Below are 26,643 nucleotides of genomic sequence, written 5' to 3'. Positions count from 1 at the left end.
AGACTCTAAGGTTCATTTGCTGCACTTCCTAATGGCTTGAGTGCTGCTGACGCTGTGTGTTTTCTCTCGGCAGGAGTCACCCTCTTTGTGGCACTTTATGACTATGAGGCGCGGACAGAGGACGACCTCAGCTTCAGGAAAGGGGAGAGGTTTCAGATTATCAACAGCACGTAAGTGCAGTATAGTACAGCCACTTATCACACATCACACCTACTGCACTGAGAGTGGGAAAAGGTCTATATTCTAGATGTAAATATCATATTAGAATCACTCTGGTAGCCTGGCTGCCAAGGTTTATCACTTTGACCGGGGAAGGTGTTGGAATGACTGTAAAAGAAGTTTTATTTCCATCTTCAAGACATCAGCATTTAAATTGTATGGAACAGGCAGGGGTCTTTAGTTTGAGGTGGGGGATGTGGAATGGTTTTCTGTTGTTCTTCAGTCTGCTTTAGTCTAGTGTAGACTTTCTCTTTGAGCGGTCTGACACAAAGTGCAGCCACTCTGTTACGCATCTGTCAGCACAACTGTCTCAGACCAGCCCATGAACATGCTGCTCTGAAAGCTCATGGATGGGTTTTTCCTTCTCAGCAGGCTTTAGTGACACACTGAAAAATGTCATTTGATATATTCTCTCAGAAGTATGACTGTCTGTGTCTGTTTAGGTTTGTGATTTCCCAGCTCCTCCTCCACTGTCCCCATGTTTATGTTCACCCATGTAGATTTCCAACCTAAAGCCCAGGCAGCACAGGGGATACTCACCAGTCTCCATACCCATCCATACTGCTTTAACAGCTGACATCCTGTCCTTTCTCCCGTGTGGAAGGGCTGCTCCTCATACCCCAGTAGCACACGTTTAACCACTACCACCCACTGCCCACCCATCTAGAGCAAAGGCAGGAAGACATCATCATTAGGACACTCTCTATGCTATCCTCCCCTCCTCCTCTCCTCCCTTCATCTTCTCCTCCTGGCCAGTGGCCAGTCAGAGCTGCAGCCTCAGCCCTCCATCATCCACCCTCCGTCCGCCCACGCCTCCCTCACTTCTAACTTCCCTCCCTGGCAGCATCCAGGCACTGTTCTAGCCTGGCACACTGTCTCCTGCTGGAGAGAAGAGTAACTGCACCCAGCCCAGGCCCAGTCTCTCCCTCTCAGGCCAGGCTGCCTGGCAAACAGACAGTACATGGTAGATGCTTGTTCAGGCAGGGAATCACGTGAGCAGCCATGGGACTCCTGTGAGCAGCCATGGGACTCCTGTGAGCAGCCACGGGACTCCTGTGAGCAGTTATGGGATTCCTGTGAGCAGCCATGGGACTCCTGTGAGCAGCCATGGGACTCCTGTGAGCAGCCATGGGACTCCTGTGAGCAGCCATGGGACTCCTGTGAGCAGCCATGGGACTCCTGTGAGCAGTTATGGGATTCCTGTGAGCAGCCATGGGACTCCTGTGAGCAGCCATGGGACTCCTGTGAGCAGCCACGGGACTCCTGTGAGCAGCCATGGGACTCCTGTGAGCAGTTATGGGATTCCTGTGAGCAGCCATGGGACTCCTGTGAGCAGCCATGGGACTCCTGTGAGCAGCCATGGGACTCCTGTGAGCAGCCATGGGACTCCTGTGAGCAGCCACGGGACTCCTGTGAGCAGCCACGGGACTCCTGTGAGCAGTTATGGGATTCCTGTGAGCAGCCATGGGACTCCTGTGAGCAGCCACGGGACTCCTGTGAGCAGTTATGGGACTCCTGTGAGCAGCCATGGGACTCCTGTGAGCAGCCATGGGACTCCTGTGAGCAGCCATGGGACTCCTGTGAGCAGCCATGGGACTCCTGTGAGCAGCCACGGGACTCCTGTGAGCAGCCATGGGACTCCTGTGAGCAGTTATGGGATTCCTGTGAGCAGCCATGGGACTCCTGTGAGCAGCCATGGGATTCCTGTGAGCAGCCATGGGACTCCTGTGAGCAGCCATGGGACTCCTGTGAGCAGCCATGGGACTCCTGTGAGCAGCCATGGGACTCCTGTGAGCAGCCATGGGACTCCTGTGAGCAGCCATGGGACTCCTGTGAGCAGCCATGGGACTCCTGTGAGCAGTTATGGGACTCCTGTGAGCAGCCATGGGACTCCTGTGAGCAGCCATGGGACTCCTGTGAGCAGCCATGGGACTCCTGTGAGCAGCCATGGGACTCCTGTGAGCAGCCATGGGACTCCTGTGAGCAGCCATGGGACTCCTGTGAGCAGCCACGGGACTCCTGTGAGCAGCCACGGGACTCCTGTGAGCAGCCACGGGACTCCTGTGAGCAGCCACGGGACTCCTGTGAGCAGCCACGGGACTCCTGTGAGCAGCCACGGGACTCCTGTGAGCAGCCATGGGACTCCTGTGAGCAGCCATGGGACTCCTGTGAGCAGCCATGGGACTCCTGTGAGCAGCCATGGGACTCCTGTGAGCAGCCATGGGACTCCTGTGAGCAGTTATGGGACTCCTGTGAGCAGCCATGGGACTCCTGTGAGCAGCCATGGGACTCCTGTGAGCAGCCATGGGACTCCTGTGAGCAGCCATGGGACTCCTGTGAGCAGTTATGGGACTCCTGTGAGCAGCCATGGGACTCCTGTGAGCAGCCATGGGACTCCTGTGAGCAGTTATGGGACTCCTGTGAGCAGCCATGGGACTCCTGTGAGCAGCCATGGGACTCCTGTGGCTACTGAGCACAGGTTCTGTTGTGTTGTATTATGGTGGCATCTTCTCAATGAGCTTGGTGAATGCAAACAACACGTTACAGGGAAGCATCCCAAACAATAAGACTCAAGTGTTTATAATGTTTGATTCTGATTGCTTAGAATAGTTTCCTATAACATGATGACACGTGTACACGTCTTCATCATGCAATTGCACAGTTAGCACATTTTTTCACAGTCTGTTTTTGTACAACTACCTCAGAAACATGCAGGAAATACCACAGATGTTTTGTTTAATGATTACTCTGTCATTAGCAGTGACCACAGGGAAAGACGTTAGTTGAAGCATAACAATACTTCTGGAGATGGGAGAAGGCTGGTTCTTTGTTTGTTTACCCATGTTGTTGTTTTCTGTCTTTGCGGCGCAGCCGACTTGGTTTAAAGAGCGTTTGTTTAAGAAGACAGAAGTGGTGAATGGACTGGGGTCCATCCCGTCCCTCTCTGTCTCTCTCTCTCTTTCACTCTTTCGCCTGCTCTCTCTGCCTTTCTCGCTCCTCCTTTCCTCCCAGCAGTCCATCATTCCTCTCAGCTGTTGGCGTTAGCGTGTTAGCTTGAACACACTAGCCCTCCAGATGTAACCTCCATTGTCCTCTCAGAACAAATTAAACCCGTCATGTTTTTATTCAGGACAAATGAAAGACCGCTACTAGGGATGTAGTAGTAGACAGTGGTAGGTGGTTCTGTGTGTGGGGGAGACTATGTTTGAGGGACCAGTGTTTGTGTGTGTGTGTGTGTGTGTGTGTGTGTGTGTGTGTGTGTGTGTGTGTGTGTGTGTGTGTGTGTGTGTGTGTGTGTGTGTGTGTGTGTGTGTGTGTGTGTGTGTGTGTGTGTGTGCGTGCGTGCGTGCGTGCGTGCGTGCGTGCGTGCGTGCGTGCGTGCGCGGGCTAGCAAATAATAGACCACTCCTTAAGGCACCACCTATGTCTCCTGTGCTTTCCATGTGTGTTTTTGATGGTGTTGTGGAGGAGTCAGGGGGAAGAGGAAAACAGGGAGGAGGCTGGAGAGGAGAGGATAAATGAATGAGTGGTGGGGTACTGTGGAATACATTGAGAGGAATACAGGGAGATTAAGAATGTAATGCAGTCTGGTGCTGAAAAGAAGAAGGGACTATACTGTGTTTGAGAGACAGCGAGGGATAACAGTTAAGTGTGTCAGGAAGTGGAGATATAAAAAGAAAGATGAAATTAAATGTGCGAGGGAGAGAGGAATGTAAACGAGGCCAGTGTGTTGGGAGGACAGGAGAGTGAGCGTGATAGAGAGACGGTTGTTAGAGGGAGAGAAAGAGGACAGGAGAGAGGCGGTAATGGCTGCATGGGCATGCAAGCTGTGGTCGTTAAGAGCTCTCCCTCCCTCCTTTCAACCCCTGCTTGTATTCAGACAGTGCTGCCAACACATGCTGCCTCCCTACAGTATAGGATTCCATACAAGGCATGTACTGCTACCCAATGTATTCACGTCAAATGCATTATTAATCACAGTGGTTCATTTGTTATTTCTATAGCCAATCTCCTAATACATAGTGTACAGGAAACCATCTGATCCCACGTGGGTTCCTTTGATTAGCAGCGGTTAAACCCTTTAAGCCTCACCCCCACCATGACTGACTAGTATTGCACATGTGTATTGATCAATACTGTAGGGAATGTCATGTAATGATGCTTTTCCTCTGCTCTCTCTCTCCATCTATCGCTCTCCCTCCCTTTCTCTGCCCCCCTTCTCTCTCTCTCTCCCTCAGTGAAGGGGACTGGTGGGATGCTCGTTCCCTCACCACCGGTGGAAATGGTTACATCCCCAGTAATTACGTGGCTCCAGTGGACTCCATCCAGGCTGAGGAGTGAGGAGCAATCTGTCATACTGGGTTTCATTGGGACACTTTCTGACAGAGCTGAATACATAGCACACCAGACACCAGGTCACAAAGTGATATTTCTCCTGTCACGTCACTCACACACACACACTCACACACACGTGCACACGCACACACATACACACTCTCTGTCTCTCTAACCCTCTCTCTTCTCACTCTCTTTCACTCTCTCTCCTCTGTTTTCTCTCTGAGACAACAGGGAGAGAGAAAGATGTCCGAAGTTTAGACAAGTGCAGATATGCTCTCTATATCTCAGTGCCTGAAGTTAACAGTCAAGACAAGGCTCTGAGGAGAAATGTAAACATACTGGGATTTGTACAGTATGTCTGTGCAGAGCTGGCACTTTCACTGGCTCATTAAAAACACTTTTATTAGACACTATAAAAGAGAGGAGAGTTGTGTGAATTGTTAAATGCTGTGTCTTCAGATATTTGAAATGTCAGAGACAGTGTGAGAGTTTTTGCCGAGTGAGTGAGTGTGTGTGTGTGTGTGTGTGTGTGTGTGTGTGTGTGTGTGTGTGTGTGTGTGTGTGTGTGTGTGTGTGTGTGTGTGTGTGTGTGTGTGTGTGTGTGTGTGTGTGTGTGTGTGTGTGTGTGCGTGTGTCTTGCGAAAGTATTCGGCCCCCTTGAACTTTGCGACCTTTTGCCACATTTCAGGCTTCAAACATAAAGATATAAAACTGTATTTTTTGTGAAGAATCAACATCAAGTGGGACACAATCATGAAGTGGAACGACATTTATTGGATATTTCAAACATTTTTAACAAATCAAAAACTGAAAAATTGGGCGTGCAAAATTATTCAGCCCCTTTACTTTCAGTGCAGCAAACTCTCTCCAGAAGTTCAGTGAGGATCTCTGAATGATCCAATGTTGACCTAAATGACTAATGATGATAAATACAATCCACCTGTGTGTAATCAAGTCTCCGTATAAATGCACCTGCACTGTGATAGTCTCAGAGGTCCGTTACAAGCGCAGAGAGCATCATGAAGAACAAGGAACACACCAGGCAGGTCCGAGATACTGTTGTGAAGAAGTTTAAAGCCGGATTTGGATACAAAAAGATTTCCCAAGCTTTAAACATCCCAAGGAGCACTGTGCAAGCGATAATATTGAAATGGAAGGGGTATTAGACCACTGCAAATCTACCAAGACCTGGCCGTCCCTCTAAACTTTCAGCTCATACAAGGAGAAGACTGATCAGAGATGCAGCCAAGAGACCCATGATCACTCTGGATGAACTGCAGAGATCTACAGCTGAGGTGGGAGACTCTGTCCATAGGACAACAATCAGTCGTATATTGCACAAATCTGGCCTTTATGGAAGAGTGGCAAGAAGAAAGCCATTTCTTAAAGATATCCATAAAAAGTGTTGTTTAAAGTTTGCCACAAGCCACCTGGGAGACACACCAAACATGTGGAAGAAGGTGCTCTGGTCAGATGAAACCAAAATTGAACTTTTTGGCAACAATGCAAAACGTTATGTTTGGCGTAAAAGCAACACAGCTCATCACCTTGAACACACCATCCCCACTGTCAAACATGGTGGTGGCAGCATCATGGTTTGGGCCTGCTTTTCTTCAGCAGGGACAGGGAAGGTGGTTAAAATTGATGGGAAGATGGATGGAGCCAAATACAGGACCATTCTGGAAGAAAACCTGATGGAGTCTGCAAAAGACCTGAGACTGGGATGGAGATTTGTCTTCCAACAAGACAATGATCCAAAACATAAAGCAAAATCTACAATGGAATGGTTAAAAAATAAACATATCCAGGTGTTAGAATGGCCAAGTCAAAGTCCAGACCTGAATCCAATTGAGAATCTGTGGAAAGAACTGAAAACTGCTGTTCACAAATGCTCTCCATCCAACCTCACTGAGCTCGAGCTGTTTTGCAAGGAGGAATGGGAAAAAATGTCAGTCTCTCGATGTGCAAAACTGATAGAGACATACCCCAAGCGACTTACAGCTGTAATCGCAGCAAAAGGTGGCGCTACAAAGTATTAACTTAAGGGGTCTGAATAATTTTGCACGCCCAATTTTTCAGTTTTTGATTTGTTAAAAAAGTTTGAAATATCCAATAAATGTCGTTCCACTTCATGATTGTGTCCCACTTGTTGTTGATTCTTCACAAAAAAAATACAGTTTTATATCTTTATGTTTGAAGCCTGAAATGTGGCAAAAGGTCGCAAAGTTCAAGGGGGCCGAATACTTTCGCAAGGCACTGTATATACCTTGGTGTCAGACAGTGCTACAGGCCCCTTCCCCCACCTCACTCTCCATCAGACTCTGGTGAATAACGATATCATTATTCTATTGGTGCACCACAAGGTACACTATAGCATGATGGACTTAAACAGCCAGGGTTTGTATGGAGGGGTGGTTCAATCCACCAACACTGACTTATTACTGTAAGATACATGTCATGCTCCCTCTCTATATGTATTTAGCCAGTGTTCAGCCTCTAGTCTCAGAGACCACGGCCACATGGGGATTTATTGACAGTGTTGCAGTGAGAGTTTTAACTGGCCCTGTGACTGGTGTCACAATCAACGTGTCTCTGATCGCTGTGTATCAGATGCTCATTTTTAAACTCAAAGACCCTTTACACACATAGTCTGTACCAAACCAAGATGGACGGTTTATGATTGTGCCTCCCTCACTCGTTGTTACCCACTCTTCATAGCTGGTACTTTGGGAAATTAGGCCGGAAGGATGCAGAGAGGCAGCTGCTGTTCACTGGTAACCCCCGTGGCACCTATCTCATCAGAGAGAGCGAAACTACCAAAGGTAACCACCAACTCATCTAAGTACCAGACTGTCATACTTGAGTAAAAGTAAAGATACCTTAATAGAAAATGACTCAAGTAAAATAGGAAAGTCACCCAGTAAAATACTACTTGAGTAAAAGTCTAAAAGTATTTGGTTTTAAGTATACTTAAGTATCAAAAGTAAAAGTAGAAATTATTTTAAATGACTTCTGTTAGGCAATCCAAATAGCCCAATTTTCTTGTTTTTTAAAATGTATTTAGGGATAGGGGTAGTCAACGGCACACTCAGACATAATTTACAAATGAAGCATGTGTGTTTGTTTAGTGAGTCCGCTGCTTCAGAGGCAGTAGGGATGACCAGGAATGTTCTCTTGATAAGTGTGTGAATTGAACCCTTTTCCTGTCCTGTTAAGCATTCCAAATGTAACAACTACTTGGAGTAAAAAGTACATCATTTTCTTTAGGAATGTAGTGAAGTAAAAGTGAAAATGGTCAAATATATAAATAGTAAAGTGAAATACAGATACTCCAAATGAAATAGTTACTTTAAATTATTTTACTTCAGTCCTTTACACCACTGCCTGTGTGGTAGGACAGCTGTCTAACAGAATGTTTGATATACTGTTCATTTATCCAACTGAGCAGCTGACTATTCTATAAAATCTCTCATTCTGTATCTGTTAATACTATCAATCATTTCCCATGACCCTCAGTGCTAATGCATGAGGTAAGTGATTGTTTCCCAGTGACGCCCGACTCCCCATCTGTGTGTCCTACAGGGGCCTTCTCCCTGTCCATACGAGACTGGGATGACGTGAAGGGGGACCACGTGAAGCATTATAAGATCCGTAAGCTGGACAGCGGCGGTTACTACATCACCACCAGGGCTCAGTTTGAGACCCTACAGCAGCTGGTACAGCACTACTCAGGTAAGAGTCAGAAAAGGTCCAAGTTGCAGCATTCATACACCATTCGTTAGACATATATGACTGAAATGCATACGATAGCCATATTGCCTCAAAAATTGCTAGTTTATCATCGGTTTCAGTGCAGGCCTGGAGTTGCAGTAACAGTGAGCTGACCAAAACAGTCAGTTATACCATTCATACACCATTATTAGAATGTTTATTAGACATCTATGAGTGGCGTAGCTATGATGACCTGTTAGAGTTGCAGTAACAGTGAGCTGGCCAAAGCAGTCAGTTATACCATTCATACACCATTATTAGAATGTTTATTAGACATCTATGAGTGGCGTAGCTATGATGACCTGTTAGAGTTGCAGTAACAGTGAGCTGGCCAAAGCAGTCAGTTATACCATTCATACACCATTATTAGAATGTTTATTAGACATCTATGAGTGGCGTAGCTATGATGACCTGTTAGAGTTGCAGTAATGTACAGTGGAACTCCTCCAGGCAGAGCTGTAGTCATATTGGTGTTATGGTATAGTGGAGACAGGATATGGGCGTAGCAGATGATTGGAAAGCCGAAATAGATACAAGAGGCTTCTCCTCAGGCTGGTGTCCATCTCCTTGGAGTGAACCAGAAGTGCATTATGTTGACACTGTTCATCTGTAAAATCTCATTTACACTGTTAAGGCCTCTTCAGATTTGAGAAGGGAATAGAGTGCAATTGAAGTGAAATTGAAGTAAGGGCTAGTGGTAATGTAAAACATAAATGCAAACTTCAAATACTCAGCTTAGCACTTTCTAAACTTTCAGAAAACTGTTGAGGATGCAACAGATAAGTGATTAAAGAATTGATGAAGTGACACATTTTGAAATCAATTATTTTACAACTATTGAGACACTTGTGACACTAGCGCCACTTATTGTTGTTTGAAAAGGGGACCCTGCAAGGGTGAAGTAGCCTACTCGATCGCTCTAGTCTTAGTGTGAGTTACTAGGCCAATTGGTTCACTCTAATAGGCATGTTAGTCCCCGTCGTACAGACCATGTTCTCAGCAGACGCAGAGGACTGTTCAACGCCACTCCATTGATGATGACATACTGCATTCATGAGCACGTGTTGGTGTCAGATGAGACATATCTCTCTCTCTCTCTCTCTCTCTCTCTCTCTCTCTCTCTCTCTCTTTTTGCTGTCTTTCTATCCCTCTCTTTCACTCTCTCACTCTGTCTTTTCCTCACCCAATTTCTCTCACTTTACTCTCTCCCTTTCTCTCTTTATGCATCTCTCTACCTCTATGTATTTGTATATCTCTCTCCATGAGAATGGTGATGTGCTCCAGTTATCACATTGACATATCGATTCTTAGTCCACTGGAAATGAACTGTATGGATTTTCTGTGTATGTTTGTGTCACAGTGCATTAACCTTGTCTTTCCATGCCCTCTATTGCCACCCCAGGGAGCATATAGTGTGAAGTCCAAACACACCTCTTCAAATGACCTTGACCACTTGTTTTCTTCCAGGGCTTGTGCTTCTTCTGTTACCTTTTGCTTTCTCACGATCTCTCACTTGGGTTTTTATCGAGGTTTAATGTCTATATTGTCAACGCATCTTTCCCACCGCAGCCAAACAGCAATCACATAGGCCAAAACACCACCAGGCCAAACTACACTCTTAGAAAAAAAGGTGCTATCTAGTGCCTAAAATGGTTATTCGGCTTTGAACCCTTTGAAGACCCTTTTTTGGTTCCAGGTAGAACCTGTTTGGGTTCCATGAAGAACCCTTTCCACAGAGGGTTCTACATGGAACCCAAAAGGTTTCTACCTGAAACCAAAAACAGTTGTACTTGGAACCAAAAAGGGTTCTCCTATGAGGACAGCCGAATAATCATGTTAGGTTCTAGATAGCACCTTAGTTTCTACGAGTGTAGTTTAAAAAATGAAATCCTTATCTCAGAAATACCACTTTATCTTAATAGCCAACAAGGACAAATAACTGTTTTGATACCTACTGTGTGCATGCAGTGTGTCCAACGCCAGCCTCTCCCATTTGCTGTATTGACATGTTTTATGATAGTGAGACTGAGACATAAAGTACAGTATTGATGCCGGGTCACAGCAACAGGCCCCGATGGGATTTAATGGCTCCAGCACAGTCAGACAGCACTCCCATTGGAGAGACACAAGCCTTTATCTCCCCTTTACTACCCTGAGCAAACAGCCTGGTCCTTATCTCCGGGGGGGGCCCGGGGGCCCTTACATGTCCGGGGAATCAAAGTGGAGGGACAGCGGCGGAAGCACCATCCACACGCCTCGCTTTCAATCGATGGTGGGCAAACACATCTACTTTCTCTGCGGAAAGAAGTAACGCAAATGTTCATGTCAGGGATGAGATAACGTGTTTTCATCATCACACACTAATAGACATACAGCTACCAGCCACAATGGCTTCTGCTGTCCCTGTCTCAAATCTAGACCACAGTACCCTCCTTTACTACCTAGTTTGGATGAACATTAAAATGTCCTAGTTGTGATGCACCGTGTTGTGCATTAACTATGTTTTCTCTATGTGTTTAACCATCATTACAACTAGGACGTTTTAATGTTCATTTGGAGTGATTGACAGGCTGGCTATCTCCAAGCAATTACATTCATTATAATAAAGTGTTGGGAGTCACTTTAACCAGAGTAGAACCATTAATGTGGCCATCTATAGCGGGATGTTGCAGTCATATCTGACCTTTGCTAATCACTTCATTCTAGCTTTGACGAAGAGCAACCACTACACAAAACAGGCTGCAACCTAAACAAAACTACCCTTCAATTCCTTACTGAATTCCTTACTGAATTCCTTACTGAATTTCTTACTGAATTCTTTACTGAATTTCTTCCGTTCAAAGGAATATAGTGAAGCTGGTAAAAATGTCACTTTCTGTGTGTCATCAACAGAGGCGACAGAATCCTAATGCGGTACTGTATGATACTTAAAGGGGGGGGGGTGGATGGAACAGCACTCAGTGTGATTTGATGAACAGTAGCTAAGAGGGCGTTAGACAGATTGAGGCTTGACTTTATGGCCTGGGGACAGACACTGTCTGGGACATTTAGTGGGACAGATTGACTGGCTGCTGTGTGGCTTACCGCTGGATGCACCTGGAACTGTGCTGCTATAAGAGTTCACCTTAACTGACTGCTACTACTTCTTTCTCTCTCTCTCTCTATCCTCTCTCTCTCTATCCTCTCTCTCTCTCTCTCTCTCTATCCTCTCTCTCTCTCTCTCTCTCTCTCTATCCTCTCTCTCTCTCTCTCTCTCTCTCTCTCTCTCTCTCTCTCTCTATATATATATATATATATATATATATATATATATATATATCCTTTCTCTCTCTCTCTCTATCCTCTCTCTCTCTATCCTCACTCTCTTTATCCTCTCTCTCTCTCTCTCTCTCTATCCTCTTTTTCTCTATATCCTTTCTCTCTCTCTCTCTTTATCCTTCCTCTCTCTTTATCCTTTCTCCCTCCCCCTCTTCTCTCTCCCTCTCTCTCTTCATCCTCTCTCTCTTTATCCTCTCTCTCTCTCTCTATCCTCTTTCTCTCTATATCCTTTCTCTCTCTCTCTCTTTATCCTTTCTCTCTCTTTATCCTTTCTCCCTCTCTCTCTTCTCTCTCTTCTCTCTCACTATCCTTTCTCTCTCTATCTTCTCTCTCTCTCTACCCTCTATCTATCTTCTCTCTCTCTATCCTCTATCTATCTTCTCTCTCTCTTTCTCGCTCTCTTCTCTCTCTCTCTTCTCTCTCTCTATCCTTTCTCTCTCTATCTACTCTCTGTATCCTTTCTCTCTCTATCTTCTCTCTTCTCTCTCTCTCTTCTCTCTCTCTCTGTCCCTGTCTCTCTCTCTTCTCTCTTCTCTCTCTCTCTCTCCTCTATCTCTATCTCTCCCTGTTTCTCTGTATGCGTGTGTGTGTGTGTGTTGTGGGTATGCGTGTGTGTATGTGTGCACACGCTCATTATGCCTGTCTGCAGAGCGGGCAGCGGGGCTGTGTTGTCGCTTGGTAGTGCCCTGCCACAAAGGGATGCCCCGCCTCACCGACCTGTCCGTCAAAACCAAAGACGTGTGGGAGATCCCACGGGAGTCACTGCAGCTCATCAAGCGTCTGGGGAATGGGCAGTTTGGGGAGGTCTGGATGGGTACGGGCAGACTCGCCTCCGTAAACGTCTGACCACAGGCTATATGAAAGGAGGCCACATTGACTGAGAAAGCAGAGACATCAGACAGAGAACAGATTCAGTTTCCTCACAACCTCTCTCGCATTAGAGGAAAGGGGAACATCAGAAATGTCTTTACTGTTAAATGAGATCATCATTACTTGGTCTCTCCTAAGGGACACTTTTAGTTTGTGATCCATGTAAAACACGAACAATGAATTCAACAAACTGTCAATGTCTACAAACTCTGCTCTCTCAATTCAATATGGCCGCCTTCCATCTGCCTGTGTGCATGTTCCTCTCCCTGGTAGTTAACTCTGTGTGCCTTGCCTTCCATGTTCCTCTCCCTGGTAGTTAACTCTGTGTGCCTTGCCTTCCATGTTCCTCTCCCTGGTAGTTAACTCTGTGTGCCTTGCCTTCCATGTTCCCTCCCCTGTAGAGAGTGCGGATGGTTTGTGCTTTAATTTAACCGGTGTGTGTGTGAACTACACCCCTGATACTGTGGGCCTGACTCACGATTCCTGGGAAATCGCCAGAGACTCACTTGAGTTCGAAGTAAAGCTGGGGGCGGGATGTTTTGCTGAGGTGTGGTGTGGTAAGAACAACATTGTTCCATCATTTTCTTTTCATTTCTAGTGAGGGGTGTCCGGGAGGAAAATTTGATAACTTATATATATTTATTTTCTAAGTATAGAATCACCTGAGGACATTTTCAGTCTATAAATCACAAAATGAAACTTTTGTGTAGGTGTTTCAGTTTTGTATTGTAATGGTTAATGAAAATGTAAGTTATCATTCCTTTTCAGGATACCCTACATTTTTGCAAATATTATTTTCTCATGCTTCATTTGAGGGCTTAAAGGCTTAAATCAGTAGTCTAAAAGTACATTTAACATACAATCCTACTAGTATTTTAATGTATCTGGCTAAATGAACTACTTTTGAGTCCAGAGTTTTAGATCAGGGGTGTGTCCTGTTGTAATGTTTGGACATTCTGTTTCTGGGTTTGGGGTTTTGGTTGGGGCTAGTCCCGGCTGATAGCCTAGCCCCACACCCTGCTGCCAGTGACACCCGGGATCCCATTACTTCAGAACCCAGCGGGTGACCTCAGCACAGTCCCTGCACAGTACCAGGCCCCAAAAAGACTGACGAGGCCCAGCAGTCATAGCTGGGTCACTTATCAAAACCGCTCTCCAGGATTTATTCAAATTCTTAAATTAAAATCCCCAAACTCACCGCAGTAGAAAAGCATGTGGATCCCAAATGTCACACACTGACTCGAGGTCTGTCTTGCCTTTAGGTCACAGTTAATATTTTGGCATTACTTACTGTGACAGCCCACATCCCAAATGGCATCCTATTCCTTATATAGTGCCCTACCTTTGGGCACTGGGCAAAAGTAGTACAGGAATAGGATACTATTTGGGACGCAGCCACAGAACAAGCTAAATTACCTCGTATGAAGAAGACCCTGATTCAATGGTTCAATGTTTCACAGTGTACTTACTGACACAAAGGCCTGAAGCTGTAGGTACACTATTGTAGAGAACAGTGGCATGCTCACACTGTGCTACAGTACAGTAACGTGCACGACACCAGAGAGGGCCTTACTTACAGGGCTATTGCTTTTGTTAGTTATCCTACAGCGGATGATCCTTTCCCGTGTTGGTATATTGTGGGGTTTAAAACCTTGCCAGATCTCTCTCATGGCTTTTGAAAGCCATTTGAAATGAAGGGTCACTATAAATGTCATACACATTGATTTGTCCCTCAGGACAACCTTTGTGCGTGTGAATTAAAGGCAAGCAGACGTCAATGTCCATTTCTGAGTTGTGTGCTGTGTTGTTGTATTTCAAAGCAAGACTTGTCTGTTTATTGAGTTTTTAGATATGTACATACTATGTTGTACACAGTATTACTTATTGAATTCACAACAAAATGGTCTCAAGTCTTGCTTTGTGACATGATGTACTGTATACATCAATGAACAGTTTTCCAGATCCAGTTTGAGCCTAGTCCTGGACTAAGAAGCATGCTCAATGGATAATCTCCACAGAAATAATCTAGTCCAAGACTAGGATTAACTGTCTAGGAAACTGGCCCCAGAAGTTGTGAGATGTGACGGCTGTACTTATACTTTGTCCTTGGTGGGTAACAGGAACATGGAACGGCACCACCAAGGTGGCGGTGAAGACGCTGAAGCCGGGCACCATGTCTCCCGAGTCCTTCCTGGAAGAAGCCCAGATCATGAAGAAGCTCCGGCATGACAAGCTGGTGCAGCTCTACGCTGTGGTGTCTGAGGAACCCATCTACATCGTCACTGAGTACATGGGCAAAGGTATTGTCAATCACACACCCATGAATGGACGCATGCACACATAGACAGACACACACACACCCACACACAGTTCATGTTGAAACACACACACACAATACAATACCTTTGTCCACGTACTCTGCGACGATGCTATGGAGAAAACGGACCCTAGAACTCAATATTTCTTTAAAGAATAATCCAACATTGACACTGTGGTGAGCCAGCACCTTCAGTGACACGCTGTAGGCCTAGCTAGATAGACTATGTAACCATCTGCCTTGTTGCAAGCCCTGTGTGTTTTTTCAGTGCAACAATAATTGAAGCCTATAGTTAACTATGGCACAGTTGGCCAACATGCTGACATTTACGGGCACCACAAGAAAGAGCTTCAGATCCCTCAATTAAGTATAGAAAAAAATGGGCTGAAAACATTGTTTCTTTGACAAGCTGGGAAGGAATCCCTCATGTAGGTCAGACTGTTAACTGACGTTCAGAAGACTTGTTTCAATAAAGATCTTCTATTTCAAATGCATGTTCTGACAACAGATATCTCCTGTTGTTTAGGAAGCCTCCTGGATTTCTTGAAGGATGGGGAGGGACGAGGACTGAAGCTGCCCAATCTGGTTGACATGGCAGCCCAAGTAAGCCCCGATAAAGATGTCACTCACTCAGCTCTGTGTTTATATAACTGATCTCTGTGTGACCACAAACAAGACAACTCAGCAGCACTGAAACTTCAGGACAGGGGTGTGTCACCGTGTGTTGTATTCTTTCTGGAACTACAGGGGTGTGTCACCGTGTGTTGTATTCTTTCTGGAACTACAGGGGTGTGTCACCGTGTATTGTATTCTTTCTGGAACTACAGGGGTGTGTCACCGTGTGTTGTATTCTTTCTGGAACTACAGGGGTGTGTCACCGTGTGTTGTATTCTTTCTGGAACTACAGGGGTGTGTCACTCTGTGTTGTATTCTTTCTGGAACTACAGGGGTGTGTCACTCTGTGTTGTATTCTTTCTGGAACTACAGGGGTGTGTCACCGTGTGTTGTATTCTTTCTGGAACTACAGGGGTGTGTCACCGTGTGTTGTATTCTTTCTGGAACTACAGGGGTGTGTCACCGTGTGTTGTATTCTTTCTGGAACTACAGGGGTGTGTCACCGTGTGTTGTATTCTTTCTGGAACTACAGGGGTGTGTCACCGTGTGTTGTATTCTTTCTGGAACTACAGGGGTGTGTCACTCTGTGTTGTATTCTTTCTGGAACTACAGGGGTGTGTCACTCTGTGTTGTATTCTTTCTGGAACTACAGGGGTGTGTCACCGTGTGTTGTATTCTTTCTGGAACTACAGGGGTGTGTCACCGTGTATTGTATTCTTTCTGGAACTACAGGGGTGTGCCACTCTGTGTTGTATTCTTTCTGGAACTACAGGGGTGTGTCACCGTGTGTTGTATTCTTTCTGGAACTACAGGGGTGTGTCACCGTGTGTTGTATTCTTTCTGGAACTACAGGGGTGTGTCACCGTGTGTTGTATTCTTTCTGGAACTATAGGGGTGTGTCACTCTGTGTTGTATTCTTTCTGGAACTACAGGGGTGTGTCACTCTGTGTTGTATTCTTTCTGGAACTACAGGGGTGTGTCACCGTGTGTTGTATTCTTTCTGGAACTACAGGGGTGTGTCACTGTGTGTTGTATTCTTTCTGGAACTACAGGGGTGTGTCACTCTGTGTTGTATTCTTTCTGGAACTACAGGGGTGTGTCACCGTGTGTTGTATTCTTTCTGGAACTATAGGGGTGTGTCACTCTGTGTTGTATTCTTTCTGGAACTACAGGGGTGTGTCACTCTGTGTTGTATTCTTTCTGGAACTACAGGGGTGTGTCACCGTGTGTTGTATTCTTTCTGGAACTACAGGGGTGTGTCACTGTGTGTTGTATTCTTTCTGGAACTACAGGGGTGTGTCACTCTGTGTTGTATTCTGTCTGGAACTACAGGGGTGTGTCACCGTGTGTTGTATTCTTTCTGGAACTACAGGGGTGTGTCACCGTGTATTGTATTCTTTCTGGAACTACAGGGGTGTGTCACTCTGTGTTGTATTCTTTCTGGAACTACGTTTAACTCAGGGATTTTACTGTCTGTCTGTCTGTCTGTCTGTTTGTCTGTCTGTCTGTTTGTTCCAGGTGGCAGCAGGCATGGCGTACATCGAGAGGATGAACTACATTCACAGAGATCTGCGCTCGGCTAACATTCTGGTCGGGGACAACCTGGTGTGTAAGATCGCCGACTTCGGATTGGCCAGGCTGATTGAGGACAATGAGTACACAGCACGGCAAGGTGAGGACACACACACATACACACACACACTAATGATTGCCTTAGTTCATGAAGAGAGTTCTTCCAACACAATACTGTGTGCATCATCACACCTTGACAGGATGTCAATGGCTCACTGTCTGGCTATACCACTGTACTACAGAGACACTGAGAGACACTCCCATCTCTGGAGAGAATGAATACCTGTAGCCATATGTAGCTAAGTTACATTCTGTCATCCTCTCATCCCCCTCTGTTCTCTCCCAGGTGCTAAATTCCCTATTAAGTGGACAGCCCCGGAGGCTGCGCTGTTTGGGAAGTTCACCATCAAGTCAGACGTGTGGTCGTTCGGCATCCTGCTCACTGAGCTGGTCACCAAGGGACGGGTACCCTACCCAGGTGAGGAGGATCAAGGGACAGATGACCAGAGAATCAATGGTTCTGTATCCAATGGCACCATAGGGCTCTGGTCACCATGTAGGGTAGCAACCCAATGGTTCCATCTCCAATGGCACCATAGGGCTCTGGTCACTATGTAGGGTAGCAACCCAATGGCACCATAGGGCTCTGGTCACTATGTAGGGTAGCAACACAATGGCACCATAGGGCTCTGGTCACTATATAGGGTAGCAACCCAATGGTTCCGTCTCCAATGGCACCATAGGGCTCTGGTCACTATGTAGGGTAGCAACCCAATGGCACCATAAGACTCTGGTCACTATGTAGGGTAACAACCCAATGGTTCCGTCTCCAATGGCACCATAGGGCTCTGGTCACTATGTAGGGTAGCAACCCAATGGTTCCGTCTCCAATGGCACCATAGGGTTCTGGTCACTATGTAGGGTAGCAACCCAATGGTTCCGACTCCAATGGCACCATAGGGCTCTGGTCACTATGTAGGGTAGCAACCCAATGGCACCATAGGGCTCTGGTCACTATGTAGGGCAACAACCCAATGGTTCCGTCTCCAATGGCACCATAGGGCTCTGGTCACTATGTAGGGTAGCAACCCAATGGTTCCGTCTCCAATGACACCATAGGGTTCTGGTCACTATGTAGGGCAACAACCCAATGGTTCCGTCTCCAATGGCACCATAGGGCTCTGGTCACTATGTAGGGTAGCAACCCAATGGTTCCATCTCTAATGGCACCATAGGGCTCTGGTCACTATGTAGGGTAGCAACCCAATGGTTCCGTCTCCAATGGCACCATAGGGCTCTGGTCACTATGTAGAGTAGCAACCCAATGTTTCTGTCTCCAATGGCACCATAGGGCTCTGGTCACAATGTAGGGTAGCAACCCAATGGTTCCGTCTCCGATGGCACCATAGCGCTCTGGTCAATATGTGGGGTAGCAACCCAATGGCACCATAGGGCTCTGGTCACTATGTAGGGTAGCAACCCAATGGCACCATAGGGCTCTGGTCACCATGTAGGTTAGCAACCCAATGGTTCTGTCTCCAATGGCACCATAGGGCTCGGGTCACTATGTAGGGTAGCAACCCAATGGCACCATAGGGCTCTGGTCACCATGTAGGGTTGCAACCCAATGGTTCTGTCTCCAATGGCACCATAGGTCTCTTGTCACTATGTAGGGTAGCAACCCAATGGCACCATAGGGCTCTGGTCACTATGTAGGGTAGCAACCCAATGGTTCCGTCTCCAATGGCACCATAGGGCTCTGGTCACTATGTAGGGTAGCAACCCAATGGCACCATAGGGCTCTGGTCACTATGTCGGGTAGCAACCCAATGGTTCTGTCTCCAATGGCACCATAGGGCTCTGGTCACTATGTAGGGTAGCAACCCAATGGCACCATAGGGCTCTGGTCACTATGTAGGGTAGCAACCCAATGGCACCATAGGGCTCTGGTCACTATGTAGGGTAGCAACCCAATGGCACCATAGGGCTCTGGTCACTATGTAGGGTAGCAACCCAATGGCACCATAGGGCTCTGGTCACCATGTAGGGTAGCAACCCAATGGTTCTGTCTCCAATGGCACCATAGGGCTCGGGTCACTATGTAGGGTAGCAACCCAATGGCACCATAGGGCTCTGTTCACCATGTAGGGTAGCAAGCCAATGGTTCTGTCTCCAATGGCACCATAGGGCTCGGGTCACTATGTAGGGTAGCAACCCAATGGCACCATAGGGCTCTGGTCACTATGTAGGGTAGCAACCCAATGGTTCCGTCTCCAATGGCACCATAGGGTTCTGGTCACTATGTAGGGTAGCAACCCAATGGTTCCGACTCCAATGGCACCATAGGGCTCTGGTCACTATGTAGGGTAGCAACCCAATGGCACCATAGGGCTCTGGTCACTATGTAGGGCAACAACCCAATGGTTCCGTCTCCAATGGCACCATAGGGCTCTGGTCACTATGTAGGGTAGCAACCCAATGGTTCCGTCTCCAATGACACCATAGGGTTCTGGTCACTATGTAGGGCAACAACCCAATGGTTCCGTCTCCAATGGCACCATAGGGCTCTGGTCACTATGTAGGGTAGCAACCCAATGGTTCCATCTCTAATGGCACCATAGGGCTCTGGTCACTATGTAGGGTAGCAACCCAATGGTTCCGTCTCCAATGGCACCATAGGGCTCTGGTCACTATGTAGAGTAGCAACCCAATGTTTCTGTCTCCAATGGCACCATAGGGCTCTGGTCACAATGTAGGGTAGCAACCCAATGGTTCCGTCTCCGATGGCACCATAGCGCTCTGGTCAATATGTGGGGTAGCAACCCAATGGCACCATAGGGCTCTGGTCACTATGTAGGGTAGCAACCCAATGGCACCATAGGGCTCTGGTCACCATGTAGGTTAGCAACCCAATGGTTCTGTCTCCAATGGCACCATAGGGCTCGGGTCACTATGTAGGGTAGCAACCCAATGGCACCATAGGGCTCTGGTCACCATGTAGGGTTGCAACCCAATGGTTCTGTCTCCAATGGCACCATAGGTCTCTTGTCACTATGTAGGGTAGCAACCCAATGGCACCATAGGGCTCTGGTCACTATGTAGGGTAGCAACCCAATGGTTCCGTCTCCAATGGCACCATAGGGCTCTGGTCACTATGTAGGGTAGCAACCCAATGGCACCATAGGGCTCTGGTCACTATGTCGGGTAGCAACCCAATGGTTCTGTCTCCAATGGCACCATAGGGCTCTGGTCACTATGTAGGGTAGCAACCCAATGGCACCATAGGGCTCTGGTCACTATGTAGGGTAGCAACCCAATGGCACCATAGGGCTCTGGTCACTATGTAGGGTAGCAACCCAATGGCACCATAGGGCTCTGGTCACTATGTAGGGTAGCAACCCAATGGCACCATAGGGCTCTGGTCACCATGTAGGGTAGCAACCCAATGGTTCTGTCTCCAATGGCACCATAGGGCTCGGGTCACTATGTAGGGTAGCAACCCAATGGCACCATAGGGCTCTGTTCACCATGTAGGGTAGCAAGCCAATGGTTCTGTCTCCAATGGCACCATAGGGCTCGGGTCACTATGTAGGGTAGCAACCCAATGGCACCATAGGGCTCTGGTCACTATGTAGGGTAGCAACCCAATGGTTCCGTCTCCAATGGCACCATAGGGCTCTGGTCACTATGTAGGGTAGCAACCCAATGGCACCATAGGGCTCTAGTCACCATGTAGGGTAGCAACCCAATGGTTCCGTCTCCAATAGCACCATAGGGCTCTGGTCACTATGTAGGGTAGCAACCCAATGGTTCTGTCTCCAATGGCACCATAGGGCTCTGGTCACTATGTAGGGTAGCAACGCAATGTTTCTGTCTCCAATGGCACCATAGGGCTCTGGTCACTATGTAGGGTAGCAACCCAATGGTTCCGTCTCCAATGGCACCATAGGGCTCTGGTCACTATGTAGGGTAGCAACCCAATGGCACCATAGGGCTCTGGTCACTATGTAGGGTAGCAACCCAATGGTTCCGTCTCCAATGGCACCATAGGGCTCTGGTCACTATGTAGGGTAGCAACCCAATGGCACCATAGGGCTCTGGTCACTATGTAGGGTAGCAACCCAATGGTTCCGTCTCCAATGGCACCATAGGGCTCTGGTCACTATGTAGGGTAGCAACCCAATGGTTCCGTCTCTAATGGCACCATAGGGCTCTGGTCACCATGTAGGGTAGCAACCCAATAGTTCCGTCTCTAATGGCACCATAGGGCTCTGGTCACTATGTAGGGTAGCAACCCAATAGTTCCGTCTCTAATGGCACCATAGGGCTCTGGTCACTATGTAGGGTAGCAACCCAATGGCACCATAGGGCTCTGGTCACTATGTAGGGTAGCAACCCAATGGCACCATAGGGCTCTGGTCACTATGTAGGGTAGCAACCCAATGGCACCATAGGGCTCTGGTCACTATGTAGGGTAGCAACCCAATGGCACCATAGGGCTCTGGTCACCATGTAGGGTAGCAACCCAATGGTTCTGTCTCCAATGGCACCATAGGGCTCGGGTCACTATGTAGGGTAGCAACCCAATGGCACCATAGGGCTCTGTTCACCATGTAGGGTAGCAAGCCAATGGTTCTGTCTCCAATGGCACCATAGGGCTCGGGTCACTATGTAGGGTAGCAACCCAATGGCACCATAGGGCTCTGGTCACTATGTAGGGTAGCAACCCAATGGTTCCGTCTCCAATGGCACCATAGGGCTCTAGTCACTATGTAGGGTAGCAACCCAATGGCACCATAGGGCTCTAGTCACCATGTAGGGTAGCAACCCAATGGTTCCGTCTCCAATAGCACCATAGGGCTCTGGTCACTATGTAGGGTAGCAACCCAATGGTTCTGTCTCCAATGGCACCATAGGGCTCTGGTCACTATGTAGGGTAGCAACGCAATGTTTCTGTCTCCAATGGCACCATAGGGCTCTGGTCACTATGTAGGGTAGCAACCCAATGGTTCCGTCTCCAATGGCACCATAGGGCTCTGGTCACTATGTAGGGTAGCAACCCAATGGCACCATAGGGCTCTGGTCACTATGTAGGGTAGCAACCCAATGGTTCCGTCTCCAATGGCACCATAGGGCTCTGGTCACTATGTAGGGTAGCAACCCAATGGCACCATAGGGCTCTGGTCACTATGTAGGGTAGCAACCCAATGGTTCCGTCTCCAATGGCACCATAGGGCTCTGGTCACTATGTAGGGTAGCAACCCAATGGTTCCGTCTCTAATGGCACCATAGGGCTCTGGTCACCATGTAGGGTAGCAACCCAATAGTTCCGTCTCTAATGGCACCATAGGGCTCTGGTCACTATGTAGGGTAGCAACCCAATAGTTCCGTCTCTAATGGCACCATAGGGCTCTGGTCACTATGTAGGGTAGCAACCCAATGGCACCATAGGGCTCTGGTCACTATGTAGGGTAGCAACCCAATGGTTCCGTCTCTAATGGCACCATAGGGCTCTGGTCACTATGTAGGGTAGCAACCCAATGGTTCCGTCTCCAATGGCACCATAGGGCTCTGGTCACTATGTAGGGTAGCAACCCAATGGTTCCGTCTCCAATGGCACCATAGGGCTCTGGTCACTATGTAGGGTAGCAACCCAATGGCACCATAGGGCTCTGGTCACTATGTAGGGTAGCAACCCAATGGTTCTGTCTCCAATGGCACCATAGGGCTCTGGTCACTCTGTAGGGAAGAGGGTGCCATTTTTGGACTCAACCCAGGTGATAAAATGTTCACATCCTGACAGAGCTCAAGACGATGTGTGTTGTGTTTTTTTGATACAGTTACTATTATGGATAAGCCTCACTTGTATTAAGAATAGGTAGAGAACTATGGTGCAATTATAAAGCACAACAACAGCGGCAGGGTAGCCTAGTGGTTAGCGCGTTGGACTAGTAACTGGAAGGTTGCAAGTTCAAACCCCCGAGCTGACAAGGAACAAATCTGTCGTTCTGCCCCTGAACAGGCAGTTAACCCACTGATCCTAGGCCGTCATTGAAAATAAAAAGTCGTTCTTAACTGACTTGCCTGGTTAAATAAAGGTTAAAAAATATAATGAATAAATAAATAAATATGCAACAACCCAGCTCCTGCTGTTTATGCTAAAGAAAAGAAGAGGTCTAACCACGGCTGAGTAACTTTATTTTCCTGCCAGAATCAGAGATTTATTACTGTTAATCCAGGGTCTGCCTCTGGGCCGCTGCGAGCCAATGTGAGAGGACTGGTCAGGGGCAGGGAGTTGACTGAGATCAGCGCGAGGGAGGAACACATGTTTGTCAAGATGGGCCACTTCACTGAGCTGGTGTGGGAGGGAGGGAGAATGGGCAAGAGTGGAGGGCTTGCACGCTATGGAGGCCAAGCTGGAGCTGAGGGAACAATAGCATCATCCTAACAGATGTCTTAGCTGCTTTCGAGTCCCTTTCTCCGGACTCTTCTTGTTGATGCAGAGGCTACATCTCTTAGCTAGTCTAAAGCGGACAGTAAGCCATTCAAACATCCCCAGGTTGTAAAACTTGTAACCCCTGTGTTACATAAATGCTTTTCCAGGTCCTTAAGGTCAGCATCTCTGAGGTTTAAAGCTCAATGTCTCTGTCATTAAGGCCATTCATTAGAGGTCAAAACTGATGTCTTTCATTGAACTGTCTTATCGGTTACTTTAAACACCTCTGCTGTAGTTACTGAACTTATCTCTATCTCTTTTCCTGTGTGTGTTTGTGTGTGTGTCTGTGTGTCTGTGTTTGTCCGGCGCGCGTGTGTGTAGGGATGAACAACCGGGAGGTGCTGGAGCAGGTGGAGCGAGGCTACAGGATGCCCTGTCCCCAGGACTGCCCCATCTCCCTCCACGAGCTCATGGTGCAGTGCTGGAAGAAGGACGCCGAGGAGAGGCCCACCTTCGAGTACCTGCAGGCCTTCCTGGAGGACTATTTTACGGCCACGGAGCCGCAGTACCAGCCAGGGGACAACCTCTAAACGCTGGGCTGGGAACAGGACTGGACTGAACCGTAGCTCTCTGGAGCCCCACCAGGGACCAGGGACCTGTACATCTTCCTCAACTTAACAGAGCATCTTGTCTCAACTCTCCTCACTCTCCGTGGCTGACCCTGTGACTCAACAGACTGGATACCAGAGGTTTTGTGTGTGAGGGAAAGTGGGGTTTGATCTAGCTGGGGCTGGGTTAACTAGGTTGGGCGTGTATGGGTTATGAAGGATGGAGGGAGAGGGGAAGGGAGGGAGATTTGGGTGTGGTTGGGTTTGTGATGATGCAATGAAATGCCTGTATTCAATGTAAATATGAACAGCTTGTTTGCTTAACTTCTGGCCTTTCTTTTGTTGGTTTGTTTGTTTGACATATTTTCTCCAACACAATAATGATGATGACGATGATAATAAAGAAATTATGACCATTTCAAAAGTGCACCATGAGACCAATATCTCAAGTTATCTGGTCTCTTCCAATCCAGATTCTCTTCCAATCCAGATTCTCTTCCAATCCAGATTCTACAGGACATTCCTTTCTTTGCAAAGTCATCTGTTTTACCGACTAGGCTAGCATGACAAAGTAGTCCGTTTTTCTAGCAATGCTTCTTATGAAGTAAGTTTGATATGATTCATCAATGTGAGATAGCTTTGTCCTCCTCATAATAATAGATGTCGGGCTAATGCTGTAACAAAGTTATTTTACAAATAATGTATGTTACATTTTGTAATTGCAGCCAAACGTGTAAGAATTATACTTTTGAACATATCTCTTCTCGCTTACCAGATTTTCAGAAAAGTAAATAACGTGGAAAAATCTGTCTTTCCAGGTATTATTTAGTGTGTACTGGAAGGGCATACCGTGTATTTAAGAAGAGAAAGATGTATGTCGACATTTAATGGTCATATTTGAACTTGTATGCAGAGTTCCATTCTAACAGCCATTCCAAGGCATCCATCTCATGGACCTTGTTTCCTCCATGATGTGTAGCCATGTACTGGGAAGTCTTAGTGGGTAACGTCTCTTCCTCCCTCTGTGAACAGTGACATGTCCCCATTCACCTCATGTCCCACCCTAGGTCTGTCTGTATGCAGTACAGCACCACCAGTAGGATCCTTTCTCAGCTCATTTCTGGACCACTTCCTTTGGATGACTTTACCTTTTTTATGTTTAAACTGACATGGATATTTTAAGTCTTGTGTCTTTTGTTTCAGAGTACGTTTTATTGAACCATAATTGCTCGATCTTTGAGGAATGGGTTGTACTGTATCTTCAAGGGGAATGTTGAAAGACACTGGTGAAACGTCCAGCTGTAAGCTTGACCTTGTTTTGTCTCAATGTAGTATTTGTTCTTATCTTAAGACGGTTAAAGTGATAATCGGGATCTGTTTAAGATTGAACCCCATCGTTGTTTTACAGTTTTACAACTTAATGGTTTTAAAAGTGTCAGTAATCTTCCTAGTTTATTTCTTCCATTTTACATTTTTTTACATTTCTGTTTTGTTAATTCAGTAGTTTGGCATTTGAAATTCAAAAAGAACAATAAACATTTTACACTCTTTCCGGGACACTTATTTTATTTTTATGGAATTGCTGCTTCTATATGTTGTGTCTGTTGTGTGTGTCTGGACATTGTAATCCACTAGGCCTGTCCATCTCTGCCTTCATGACCACCTGGTGTTGCTACAGGGTGAAAAAGGAGAGTTTTGAAGAAGACTCTCTAGCCCTGTTTATAACTGCCGTTAACATGCATTCAGGTATAAACAGGGCTTCTCTCCATCTCTCTCACTCGCTCTCTTTTTGTCTCACTCTCATGCTAGCAGAGGAACAGACAGACTGGACCTTTGACAGCTGTGGTTCTCCAGCCCCATAGCTGTATGATAAGGAGAGGGCCAGCAGCCAGCAGGTCTCTCCAGACCCATAGCTGTATGATGAGCGGGCCAGCAGCCAGCAGGTATCTCCAGACCCATAGCTGTATGATGAGCGGGCCAGCAGCCAGCAGGTCTCTCCAGACCCATAGCTGTATGATAAGGAGAGGGCCAGCAGCCACAGGTCTCTCCAGACCCATAGCTGTATGATGAGCGGGCCAGCACCCAGCAGGTCTCTCCAGACCCATAGCTGTATGATAAGGAGAAGGCAAGCAGCCAGCAGGTCTCTCTATACCCATAGTTGTATGATAAGGAGAGGGCAAGCAGCCAGCAGATCTCTCCAGACCCATAGTTGTATGATAAGGAGAGGGCTAGCAGCCAGCAGGTCTCTCCAGCCCCATAGCTGTATGATGAGGAGAGAGCCAGCAGGTCTCTCCAGACCCATAGCTGTATGATAAGGAGAGGGCCAGCAGCCACAGGTCTCTCCAGACCCATAGCTGTATGATAAGGAGAGGGCCAGCAGCCAGCAGGTCTCTCCAGACCCATAGTTGTATGATAAGGAGAGAGCCAGCAGGTCTCTCCAGACCCATAGCTGTATGATAAGGAGAGGGCTAGCAGCCAGCAGGTCTCTCCAGCCCCATAGCTGTATGATGAGGAGAGAGCCAGCAGGTCTCTCCAGACCCATAGCTGTATGATAAGGAGAGGGCCAGCAGCCACAGGTC

The 26,643-nt window shown here is 47.2% G+C and overlaps 1 protein-coding gene across 3 annotated transcripts in view; it reads left to right on the top strand.

Annotated features, from left to right (window-relative positions):
• The window catches only part of LOC135506048 (tyrosine-protein kinase Fyn), a 91,652-nt gene extending 66,038 nt beyond the window's left edge, over positions 1–25,614 (top strand). Inside the window, exons 4-14 of one of the 3 annotated variants that reach the window (XM_064925418.1) lie at positions 74–170; positions 4,458–4,556; positions 7,276–7,379; positions 8,140–8,289; positions 12,296–12,460; positions 12,918–13,073; positions 14,637–14,816; positions 15,360–15,436; positions 16,967–17,120; positions 17,367–17,498; positions 23,838–25,614. In XM_064925418.1, coding sequence (XP_064781490.1) covers positions 74–170; positions 4,458–4,556; positions 7,276–7,379; positions 8,140–8,289; positions 12,296–12,460; positions 12,918–13,073; positions 14,637–14,816; positions 15,360–15,436; positions 16,967–17,120; positions 17,367–17,498; positions 23,838–24,046 — 1,523 coding nt within the window. In that variant the 3' untranslated portion in view covers positions 24,047–25,614. The remainder of the gene's footprint in view (positions 1–73; positions 171–4,457; positions 4,557–7,275; positions 7,380–8,139; positions 8,290–12,295; positions 12,461–12,917; positions 13,074–14,636; positions 14,817–15,359; positions 15,437–16,966; positions 17,121–17,366; positions 17,499–23,837) is intronic. The other 2 variants (XM_064925419.1, XM_064925420.1) reach the window with 2 other exon arrangements.
• The last annotated feature ends 1,029 nt before the right edge of the window (positions 25,615–26,643 follow it).

This window comes from Oncorhynchus masou, chromosome 19 (genome assembly GCF_036934945.1).
Source record: "Oncorhynchus masou masou isolate Uvic2021 chromosome 19, UVic_Omas_1.1, whole genome shotgun sequence".
In the NCBI taxonomy this organism is placed as follows: domain Eukaryota; kingdom Metazoa; phylum Chordata; class Actinopteri; order Salmoniformes; family Salmonidae; genus Oncorhynchus; species Oncorhynchus masou.
This window is presented reverse-complemented; position numbering and strand designations above follow the sequence as displayed.